This window comes from Micropterus salmoides, unplaced genomic scaffold (assembly GCF_014851395.1).
Source record: "Micropterus salmoides isolate LMB-PRFRI ecotype aquatic unplaced genomic scaffold, ASM1485139v1 Ms_hic_scaffold_16, whole genome shotgun sequence".
In the NCBI taxonomy this organism is placed as follows: Eukaryota; Metazoa; Chordata; class Actinopteri; order Centrarchiformes; family Centrarchidae; genus Micropterus; species Micropterus salmoides.
This window is the reverse complement of record NW_024040707.1, coordinates 12,053,882-12,066,656: the sequence shown is the minus strand read 5'-3', so window position 1 is coordinate 12,066,656 and position 12,775 is coordinate 12,053,882. Positions and strand designations below refer to the sequence as shown.

Genomic DNA, 12,775 nt, shown 5'->3' with positions numbered 1-12,775 from the left:
CCCCTTTAGGGCGAAGGGTGGGGGGCGGCAGTGCTGGACATCCTAAATCAAACAAACTTAACCCCTCTGTCGCCCCCCTACAACAGACCAAGGCCAAAAGAAAAGGCAGTGTATCCAAGAAGAGAAACAGATAAAGCAAGAATGAGTGCAAACACATGAAAGACATTTAGTTGGAAGAAGAGAGATTTTGGATAAACAAACAACAGGAAATATTGGATCTTATATTCGGGGGGGGGAGCAAGGAGGAACAGCCACAGTGAAGAGAAGCTGGAGCCAAGAGGAGAAAGTTTTCTTTGGGGCGTATGTCATCTGTTGACATATCATAACTGTCATAATCAGGGGTCGCAAATGCTGATGGACGAGGACAGAAGACACACATGCATGCACAAAGACAGGCACACGCACAAACAAACACATACACGTATACACACATGCAGATAATACAGTTGGGGCCCCGGACGGAAGTGCCCAAAGCTAACAGCGCTGAACTGACCCATACACTGAAATGCCTGACCCTGTGAAACCATTGTCTGTAACAAGCATGTGGGCTACGTATGGACGGAGACAAGACAAAATACATATTAAACTAAAGCAAAAGAGTAAGAGCTAACCAAGCATTGTCTTAAATTTGCAATGCTAAATGCTAAAACTACATTTGTGGCTTCCGTTTATAGGTGACAACTGTGTAATGTAACTGGAGACAATTATATCACCTAGCCCTGCTGATAGTAATCAGCAATCTTTAAGAGGAGGAAAAGAAAAGTCTCTTTCTAGTGGCAGCGATCATTGCAGAAGTCTGTGCACTAAGAACAGAACTTGACACTGCCTCAGAGCTCAGAGCTGCCACTGGCACTGCTCCACAGCCAACACCATGTAGGCTAGCTGAGAAATCTAACTAACATGTGCAAGGTGAGAAAAACAGCAACGGAGAGGGAAAACAGTGGAAAGGAAAGTGTGGAAAAACACGGAGCCACAAGCAATGAACCAACAATTATTCACATAACACAGCAGATTGTGTCTTCTGTTGTGACAGGGGCTTCTAGGAGGTGCTCGGCAGAGGTTTGCATAACGTGAGAGTGTGTGTTTGCCTGTGTGTGTGTGTGTGTTGCATGAGGACGAATGACCAAGGCCCTGAAAGTTCTGTGTGTGTGGAGCTGGGGAAAGGGAGAGAGGTGCAGTAAGGCAGCAGGGATGTGGGGGGACGGTGGGTTTACAGAACAGCACTGAGGCATCGCGCTGACCAGTCGAGAGCCATCACTGTTGGGGAGTTGGGGGTGGGGGTGAGAGAGGGGGATGATGAATGCTGAATGCTGAGCTTGCCGTTTTAACTCCCTTTTATACATGTTAGAAAACACACAATGCAAAATGCTGGCAGCACTGTGGCAGTTATTGCTGTTGTGCACGATGTGTGTGTGTATAAATAGTTTATGTATGAGTATGTGTGCACTGTGCATGTGTGTTTTCAAATTACACTGCTATAGTGATACTGATTGCTAACATGGTTTTATTTTAGACTTGCTGTCAAATCCAGATAATACAGTGTACAGTGAACACATTTGACCTCAGTTATCAATATTAATACATAATAAATATAATAAATAGTATTGGTTTTAAAGTGGCAGTTCATCCAAATTCCAAAAACATATTTTTCACTTACCACTAGTGGTATGAGGTGTACTTGGGTGGAGTTGAATATCGCAAAACTTAGGCAAATTGAATCAAATTCATCTGCAAGGCAAGGCCACTACTGGGAAAATTTTCTTGTATAATTTGGGTGAACTGACCAACATGGCATCGTTTGCCAAAAAGGTTCCATGAAAGCAAAATTGTCTCTCACACACCCAAACACGCATGTACACACACACACACACACACACACGCTCATTGTACCCATTTTAAATTACAAAGCTTATTTCCACTGAAGGTGTTCTTTCTGTACAGCCATTACAGAGGTATGAAGGTCCATTTGCTTGTGAATAGGAGGCCTCGGCGAAGAGATGGACGGTAACAGGCACAGACATGAGAGCGATGTCGAACTGACTGAGAGCATCATTGAACCTACAATGCAGGGCAAGGACCTCTTTAGCATTTCAAAGCATCCACAGATATGGGATGCAACTGAAAATGGTGAACATGAGGGTGTTTTCAGACGGATTTCAATGAGTCTCAATTATATATTCTAATGATGTGCAAATGTGAAAGTAACAATACGGAATCTCACAATATTGGCTGCACTTTCACATACGCTAATGGCAGGCAACCAGGACCTCAGAGGTCACATTCAGCCCCTTTAAAATACAGCTTCCACGTTAATTTCTCCCCACATGTGCAACAAAAAGCAAAGACTAATTTTAGTCAGAATCCGGGGAACATTGTGAACCTCCAGAATGGGCTGGTAATGTTTTAGTGGAAGGACAGTAAAAGGATAACTCAGTGATCGCTTGAAAGTAGTCTTCCCTTTGTTGCCTTATTTATTCGCACCTGAGCAACATGTAGGTTTTATATTTAATGTGGTCTCTTGAAAAGAAAAGGGACCTGTAGGGCACCCGCAAGCACACAACGCATGTTAGTGAGACCATGTGACTTTGAAAGGAGAAATAACACATTCTTTACAAACAAATACCTGAATTCATGAGCAACAATAAACACCCTCACTCAGCTTAATATACTGAGGGGGTTTGCTGCTACAGCCTCACTAGTCTGATATGAGCATAAGCTAATGGTGGCTAATGTTAGCTAACATGGGCAAACTCTACATAAATAGTGCTATTAAACTGATGTTTGAATGATGAATGAGTTAGTTTGCAGACTTTTCACTCTTCTCTACTTGTGCTACTATGACATTATGTTATAGCATTTACCATCATCCCATAAATGTCAACAGCAAAAGTTACATAGTCTCATTTAAATATTTGTGTTTACTAACTTAGGTTACAGGACACAGGAGGTGGGAAGTAACAAGATACTGTATGTTTTCCTAGGTTTTCAGGTACTGGTACTTTGATGGAGTATTTCCATTTTACTATTACATTGTGTTTTATAGTGAAACATTGTACTTTTTTACTTAACAACATTTATCTGTCTGCTGCAGTTAGTCTACTATTTACTTTGATTCTACACTGAACTCATAAAATGTGGCTGTTATAGGGAATAAATCTTGTATTACCAATATATAGACTTTGTTTCAGATCAATAATTGTTACACTCTGACAGGAACATTGCGTGAGTCATTTTTCAAGCAAAAATGTCAGACATTTACTAGTTCCAGGATCTAAAATGTGAGGATTTGCTCATTGTTTTCTGCTTTATGTTGTTGTAAAATTAATATCTTTGAGTTTTAGACTGTTGGTCAGACAAGATGTTTGAATACTTCATTTTCATTTTCAAATTATAATGGGCATTTCCCACAATTTTCTGACCTTTAATAGAAGAAAATCAACAAAATGAGAAACTAAACAGCAGATTAATCACATTGGGGTTCAGTGTCTTGCTCAAGGACACTTCAACAGGAAAAGCTGGGGTTCAATCTTACAAATAATAGACAACTGCTTAGTTGCTCTATCACCTAAGCTACAGCCACCATTTCTCTTGAAGTATTACTACTTTCACATTTTAGTATTTCTTTATCACAGGACTGGAATGCTTGACAAGGTACTTTAAAACTCAAAACTGTATATAATAATATTAAATATAGGATAAACACTTTTTTCCTCTCTTGGATCACTCACTGGGAGCAGCTGTATGATTTTGTGTATTACACCATACATTATTAATGGTAAATGTGCTCATATGTGATAAATTTAACTTAAAGCACAGCTACTCCCTTTCTTTTATCCCATTCACTGTCAAGCCTGATCTACATTACTGATAAACTGTACATTTTCATAAAAATCACTGCAATATTGCAAAAGGAATGTATTTCTGTTTGGTTTTTTTCATGTAGGTGTCATCAGTTGTTTTCCTGTTTGTTGGCCTGCTTGGCTCTCATGGCATTCTGCGTGACTGTGGACAGCGATGATCCGGTCATGCTGGCCGTCTCCACAATCTCGATATCCTTACAGGTTAGACATGCCACCAGCTTCTGGCGAGAGGCACTGCGTGCAAAGAAGAACTCATGGGACACTCCCGCCAGGATAGCACCGAGCACTGGTCCCATCCAATAAACCTGAAGGTGGGCAACAGAGAAACAGGTTTTACAGATGTGTTTAGACAGAAGAATGCTTTCACTTTACGGTTCAAAATGGGTACGCAACAAATAGACAACTTTGAATCAGCTGAATATCATCTAGGAATATTCAGACACTAATTAAAAGTAGAAATTCAACAATACAAATGTATCTTTATGAGTAAAAGTCTTGCATTCAAAATTGTATTCAAGTAAAAATATTAGCAGTTAAATGTTCTTACAGAATTAAAAGTAAAAATACTATTGTTCTGCTGAAAGATTGCACCTGTATTTGTTTCTAAATACTGATGCATTTGTGGGTAAGCAGCATTTTACTGTTGCAGCTGGTCGAGGTGGAACTGCTTTATCTGTAAATGCTCTGTATTTGTACAGCAACCACTCACTCGCTTTTACACTACATCGCATTCACCCATTTGCACACATTCATACACTGATAGTTGTGGCCATGTGTTTCTATATGTTTAGTAGTTTAGTCCATCGGTTCCCAACCTAATGATCGGGCCCATCCAAAGGGTCACAACATAAATCTGGAGGGATCATGAGATGAGAGGAAAGAAGAAAAAACTCATTTCTGCAACACACATTTATATATAATTTTGGGACTTTTTTCCCAATCTTCAATCATGTTTTTACTTCTTTGGGTCTTGAAAAATTATTTAAATGAAACCATGTGAGCTGTTTAGAGGAGAAATCTCTCTTTTTTTCCCAAAACATTTTTAATACAAGGTCATAAGTGTTTGGCAACCACTGGCATAATCTTTAAATATTTGGTAATCACTGGCTAAGCGTATTAAATGTTTTAAATCCTAATCTGAAAAGTAATTGCAATAGCTACAGCTGACAGATAAATGTAGTGGAGTAAAAAGTACAAAATGTTACTTGATTACTGTACTAGAGTAAAATGTACTTAGTTACTTTCTACCATTATACCTAATTCAGTCAACATCAAATGTTTATTGAGTTTGATTATTCATTAAATGTTTTTGCTCATATTATTATTATCATAACAAATAAAATAAATTGACTAGCATTGGAAAAATCAGTTGGACAGTGAAGACAGATGTGGATTTTGAGGCTCTCTCTCTCTCACCCAGTGGTTTTCCCAGAAGCTAGTGATGATTGCCGGACCCAGAGAACGTGCGGGGTTCATACTTGCACCAGAGAACCGTGCCTGACAGAAAAACAGCACATACACAAAAATGAAGTGCTATGTTTCTTTTTCTTTACACTTTAATTTTTATTGGGTTTTCAGATCTGGAAACAACAACGTGAGAACACATTGAACAAACAGTTGTCAATCACTTTTCCCAATTCCTGTAAAAAAAAAAAATATATATATATATATATATATATATCTTTTAACATTCAGCAGGTAGCTAAATTTTTCCTCTGACTAAATTTCCTTAACATTCTCCAACCATTGCTCTTTCCCTGAAGAGTCAGCTTTAAACAGTTTTTTTTAATGAATATTTCTGACAGAAAATAACATGATTCTGTGTGACAGCTCTCCTTACCCCTATTAGCACGCCAGCAGTGTGTGCTAATCCAATGGCCAGGTTTCCTGGTTCTGGGCTTTCCCTCCGTCGCTGGTCCTCCACTGAGAACACAGTGAAGACCAGCTGGAAGGTGCACAATGCCTCTATGCCCAGAGCCTGGGCTGCATTCAGCTCTATGGGAACCTGCGTCGGGTAAAAGAGGAGCAGGAGAGGTAGGCAGGAATATTCTGAAAATATGTTTCAAACTTTAAAAGGTAACCCACTAACAATCTGAGAACTGACCCTGTTGACGAAGTATTCTGCAGTGGTTTTGAGTGGCAGGGCCAGGTAGAGGGCTCCAGCTCCTAAAGAGGCCCCCAAACACTGTGCAGTGATATAAGCAAGGGCCCTGAGAACATCCAGCCTCCGAGTGGCCAACAGGGACAGAGTCACAGCAGGGTTCACCTGATCAGAGAGCACAAACACATGCTTACATATAAAGAAAATTACAAATATTGAAAAATAAATAACATAAAAACTGCCAGTGGTAGAATGTAACTAAGGCTATTTACTTAAGTACTTGTATTTTACTTGAGTATTTCCATTATATACTTCTACTCCAATACATTTCAGAGGAAAAAATTGGACTATTTTAATCCACTACGTTTCTCTGTCAGCTGAAGTTATGTATATTTTTTCAGATTAAAACAAATAAGATTATAAGATCAAACCAGTGGTTCCCTACCTGTTTGGTTTGTGACTCCTAAAAACAAAAGTAGATTCATATGTGGCCCCTTCTCATGTTTCAGATATCTATGATATGTTAGCAGTTCCAACAAATAGTGATCTCCCCTCTAAACTTCTCATATTGTTTCATTAAATAACTGTTTGAGGCTCGAAGAGGTAAAAGTATCCAATATTGTTTTTAAAGGCAAAGACTAGAGAAAACTCTAAAACATTTAAAACAGATTTGTGTTGTTTTTTCTTCCTCCTTGTCCCATTAATCATCTTACAACCCATCAGATTTATCTTATGACTCCCCTGGTTGGGAACCACTCGATTAATTACCTACCTGTATATAAAGTAATTTAGACTAAAAGTAAAATGCTGCTTACACATTTTTGCATCAGTATTAACAATCTAATAATGTCACATGATAAAATATCACCCACACAGGACAAAATTAATACTTTAATTATTGATACTTAAATGACATTAAGTTAATAATACTACTGTATATTTATTGAAGTAGGATTTGAAATGTAGGAGTTTTACTTAAAATAGAGTATTGCTATAGTCTAGTATTGGTACTTCTACTCCAGTAAAGGATGTGAGTACTTCTTAAACCACTGACAACTGCTCTGTTACCACCAGGAAAGAGCTTCCAACAAGAACAAGTCAATCGCAGAAAGATTGTTTTTTTTTAAATGAGTGTGTGACTATGAGACATTCACCTGTGCCCCACTTATTTCTCCAAAACAGTGACCCAGTACAACAATCACAGCACCCACTGCCACTGCTGGGTAGAGGGGTCCCCCGGGGGCCTCGCCGGGGCCTGGCACAGAGGCACCCAGCACGGCGCTTACTAATACCAGGGTGCCGAGCAGCTCTGCCAGCATGGCACGCCAGAACTGCCGACTACGTAGCTCCTCGGAGAAAGGGGACATAAACAAAGATGGCCTATACTTAGATGTTTTTTTAAAATTATGGGGTAAATGAAAACAGAACAAAATCTTGCTCAAACCCTAACTAGTGCTGGGATCCATACTTTTTATAGTCACAAAGCCTGATGAAGGTTGTATACTATATGCTTACGATTATGTTATCAATCTACTTTTTAAGATATTCCTTCTACTGCTATCAAATGTCAAAGATGACACAAGTGGACACATTGACAACACTTATTCCATCACTATATCTAACATAAACAAGTCAACTCCATGTTAGTAAGCTGTATTTCAACACTGTAACACATTGTCTACTTTTGCTGCCATAAAATAAAAATACACAAGCCCTACTTGCTTAAAACAATGTTGGTTAGATTAGTTAGGTACTACATTGGAAATCATGAGGGGTTTAAACGCCAATGTAAAATAAAATGCTTACCTCACGCCACGTCATTTCAATTCAATATTTTTCTCTTTTTTTTTTCTTCTCTGTAGGTCTGTTCTGGCTGTCCGTCTGTTTGTGTGTAGCTGTCGGGGTCTGAGGGCTTCAGGGTCTCTGCTACGTCCCTCATTAACTTGTAGAGTCTTTGATGAGAGCAGCCTCCCGCCCCTCTCAGTCTCTCTCTCCTCACCCCCTCCTTACCCCGCACCTCAGGCCCTATCAAGTCTTCCTTTTTTTCTCTATCTTTATTAAATTTCAAACATGACAGAGTACAGAGCAAGTCAAGTCTTCCCTTGCACACACATTAGTCAGCGCAAGAACCTTGAAATATGTCCCAATATTCCTCCAACACATTCAACCTTGAGCAATTTAATGCATCTTCGGCAAACTACCAGGCGCCTTTCACTCATCTTCAAATTGAAGTGATTGTTGTCACTTCAGAGGGTTGCACGACTTCTGAATGGACGAATCACACAGCTGGTTGAAACACTACAGTGAGGACATACAATTGTATAACCACTTATGGAAAGGGACTGAAATAGCTTGATCACAATTATGAGCACTATTACAAAGGTGGGTCATTCAAAGTTGAAGATGAATGCCAGTAAGAAGCATTGTTATCTGTCATTTAGTGTTTCAATTCACATGATGCAAAATTCAAAACACAAAAGAGACCAAATTTTCTGAACAAATGCCTATATAATAATAATAATAATAATAATAATAATCTTTATTTATAGAGCACTTTTAAAACCAAACGTTAGAAAGTGCTTAACATAAAAACATATATAAAACAATACAAGAAACAAAAGTCAAAAAAATATACGTCAAACAAAATCAGGTAAAATCAGGGAATGCTCTTCGATAAAAGTATGTTTTAATAAGGGATTTAAAAGAGTTTACTGATTCAGCCAACCTAATTTCCTCGGGTAGATTGTTCCAGAGCCTCGGTGTCCTAACTGCAAAGGCTCTGTCCCCTCTCAATTTCAGCCGGGTCTCTGGGACCACTAAAAGCCCCTTACTTGAGGATCTCAAGTTACGAGCTGGTATGTAGGGTACTAGTAGGTCAGCAATATAGCAAGGGGCGAGACCATGTAAAGCCTTAAATCTAATCAGTAAAATCTTAAAATCAATTCTAAAACATACTGGGAGCCAGTGTAACGAGGCCAAAACAGGAGTGATATGCTCACGTTTCTTGGTTCTAGTTAAAAGCCTGGCAGCTGAATTCTGAACATACTGTAGCCGATCAATAGATTTTTGATTCAAGCAGGAAAAGAGACTGTTACAATAGTCCACACGTGAAGAAATAAAAGCGTGTAAAATGGTCTCAGTATCTTTAAAGGTTAAAAAAGGTCAGATTTTAGAAATGTTTCTAAGATGATAAAAACATGATTGCATCAGCTTTGTTGTGTGCTGCTCAAAACATAAATCAATGTCAAACCAGATACCAAGATTCCTTGCCACTGGCTTGATCTGATAAACCAAGGAAATCTGTGAACGGCATAATATGTTTTATCAAATGCTTGGGGCCAATGATGAGGATCTCTGCTTTATTTAATTGAAGGAAATTATCAAACATCCAGTTTTTTAACTCACTAAGGCAGTCCTTCAATGCAGTAAACATTTCAGAGTCAGTGTGTTTAATGGGCAGGTATAACTGTGTATCATCTGCATAAAAATGGAAAGAGATACCATGTCTCTGAATAATGTGCCCTAAAGGAAGCATATATAATGAAAATAAAATTGGTCCCAAGACTGACACACAGAACCTCCTATCTGACAAGTAAGATATAAACAAGTCTAAAACAGTACCCGGATATACCCACCCAGCGCCTCATTCTCTCCAAGAGGATACTATGGTCAACTGTGTCAAACGCAGCACTAAGATCTAAGAGTACAAGCACAGAGCACATTCCACTATCTGCAGCCATCAAAAGATCATTGGTAACTTTGAGCAATGTCGTTTCAGTGCTATGGTATTTCCTGAAGCCTGACTGAAACTTTTCAAAGATGTTATTTGTTTCTAATGTATGTAGAAGCTGCTTGGACTCAAAACTTTTAACAATAAAGGGCAACTTGAGGATTGGTCTGTAATTTTCGGGGAGGGAGATGTCCAGTCCAGGTTTTTTTTAATGGTGGGTTCACACACGCAGTTTTAAAATAATCTGGGACACGGCCACTGGATAAAGAACTATTAAAAATTGAGAGCAAGCAAGGCCCTACAGAATCCATGACTTTTAGTAAAAACTTTGTCGGTATCACATCAAGAGGTCTGGAAGATACTCTCACTGTCAAGCTCTGGGTGAAGAAAATCTGACGTATATAATAGAATGGTCTTGAGGAGTATGATATTCAAACTCCAAACCAGTGTAAATAAGTGTTTTTTCAACCTAGATTTTCACCCCAGTGGTGCCAGCTTTACACCCCAAAGTATGGATATCCTTAAGTCTAGTGATAATATATATTTTCATTATTGTCAACAAATCCCATGAAAAGACCAAAACCAACAATGAATTGATGCTGCTAACAAATATTGTTTATGCAGCCAAAGCCTGATATTCCTCTGCGCCACCAAGCTCCATTGTTGTTTAAAAAAACACGAGTGAGCCATACTGTTGCGCTGGCTGACATGTTCCTTATTTACAGTGAACATGGACTCTATAGTTTATTTAGAGTTGATCCCTCATAGGGAGTCCTGCTGGAGCTAGAGCGCCAAATGTATATTAATCCAGTTGAAAATATAGGCCCAACATATGTAGCCTCCCTTTTTCAGTAATGTTTACTAAAAACTACAGTGCCTAACAGTTTTTGCCCAAATTACTTTAAATTAAACAAAATATTAATAAACTAAGATGGTGAACATAGACATTATACCTGCTAAAAGACAACATGTTAGCATTGTCATTGTGAGCATGTTAGCATGCTAACATTAAGCTCTAGCTCAAAGCACCCGAGTGCAGCCTCACAAACCTGCCAGTGTGGCTGCAGATGCTTAGTCCTATTAAATATTTACTTATTTTCTAGGAATAAGTGGGTTTCATGGTGAGTGCCATAAACTATCACCAGCCATATCCTTTAAAAACATGACATATACAGTATACACATAGAAGAGCATCACATTGACATAACATGTGCTGTGGCTTGTCCTGCCACGCTGAACTGTGTTGGCGTGTCCTGAGCACCTGGTACCCATTACTGCTGCTCAGCCTCATTTTCATATCAATTATAGGAGAAAGGGACCATTACTGAGCAGATAGGAACAGAGCAACAAGAACAGACCACATCCTCTGCTTTGAAATGATCTGTTGGGTCATGCATTGCATTTCAACATCAGATAATAAGAGATAAATATGACTCTTTCTTCTTGTCCTCTAATTCTTTATACGCTGGAGGGAAATTGGGTTTTCAAAAGCTCCAGATTTGAAGTGAGATGGACAGGCTGTCCACGTTAAACAGCAGAAGAAATATAGCGTGTATTGAATAAGAGCTAAGTTAAAGGTAGAGCCATATGTAAAACTGCCTGTGTTATGTTAAACCCTGAAATCTCAAATATGATGTCCTCCCCATCCTCCTTTTCTTCCTCCCACAAACTACGTGTGAGGTGCTGATCTGGTCACCATGGGGACAAACTCATTCATGATGCTGTTGCCATAGAGCCTATTGTGATGTTGCATCTGTGCACGCTTTTCATTTTCACTCTTTGATATTGAAACAAATACACACCTTGTGAAGAATTCCTCTGTTTGGCTAAAAACTGAGAATATTCACCTTGATGGTGTTGGGGGTGCAACAAGTACACCATGGCTGCTTTGCAACCTCTGAATATGAGTTTTTCAAATGTGTATTCTTTAATTTACTGCAATATGTACATTTTAGCAGCAGAATAGAGGCAGCTGACATGATGTTCGTAGTGATATGGAGATGCTTGGATTCTCCTGATCGTCCAGGCGTCAGGGGCCCTCAATCTGGCAAACCAAGTCCAGAATGAACTGGTTGGTGGGTTTGAGGTGTTTGGGAGGGGTGGGGGGTGATGGTGTGCCACATTATGCCGTGGATTACCCCCTCCTCTCTACTGCAACTGTTAAACTGTTATCCCCCCTTTTGTGGGGCTAAGCCCAACTGTGTGGAGCAGGGCGGGCGAGTTCAGGGTGGGGGCCACACTGGAACCCGCTGGCGTGGGGAGTTTTCAGCCCCCTCCGCCCGGAGTGCTGACACTGACACAATTTCACACACACATACACACTCACACGAAGTGCCAGCTAAGGGATTTGAGAGAGTGATAGAGGGCAAAGGGAGAGAGGCACTGAAAGACAAAATACACATTTTTATGGTTTTAATTCTGAGTATATCCATATTGTTTTGTTTTTAGATGCTTTGTAGATTTAAGTGAATACACATAAGAGTGTGTTAGTGTGTACTTGAGTCTCTACCACTGTAGAGCAGCTGGGAGTGATGGCAGGACGTTCCCAGCAGCATGTGCCTCAGACAGGACTCTCCAGGAAGCTGCAGAGCCCCTCCCAAATGCTTTAACATATTTCCATCATGGTTGTAAGGGCTCTTTTACCACTCTTCAATGTGACATATTGCAGTGGGATTGTCTTGTGAGACTATTCATCTGCCTCTAAATCCAAAGGTGTTTTAAAAGAGTCACCTTCTTTTCAAGTATGCTGTTTTTTGCAATTTTAGAATTAGTAGGAATATTAAAGAACCTGTCAGCACACCGTAAATGTAGCGTAAACGTCTTCTTCATATTTTACAAATACTTAATGACACTGGAATCCACATCATAAACACAATACAGATTCCAAAAGTTGATCTTTCATTCTCATAAAGTATAATATTATATACAGACTGTCGGTCAGGTTTTTTAAATGGTATGTCGACTGTGTCTGGTATCAACAAATCCACACGGGCTATCTATATAAATATATCAATTTGAACATAATGCTCCCAGTTTTCATTTACAGGTGTCATATAATTAGAATATCATCAAAAAGTTGATTTA

At 39.3% G+C, this 12,775-nt stretch overlaps 1 protein-coding gene across 1 annotated transcript; it reads right to left on the bottom strand.

The window, feature by feature from the left end:
• Positions 1 to 1,463: 1,463 nt before the first annotated feature.
• Positions 1,464 to 7,782, bottom strand: LOC119905109 (aquaporin AQPAe.a). The gene is made up of 6 exons (XM_038721841.1): positions 7,768 to 7,782; positions 7,116 to 7,307; positions 5,965 to 6,126; positions 5,701 to 5,865; positions 5,277 to 5,357; positions 1,464 to 4,165 (listed from the first exon to the last, which is right to left on the bottom strand). The coding sequence occupies exons 1-6, from the start codon at positions 7,780 to 7,782 to the stop codon at positions 3,950 to 3,952; spliced, it is 831 nt and encodes a 276-aa protein (XP_038577769.1). The 3' UTR covers positions 1,464 to 3,949.
• Positions 7,783 to 12,775: the final 4,993 nt, after the last annotated feature.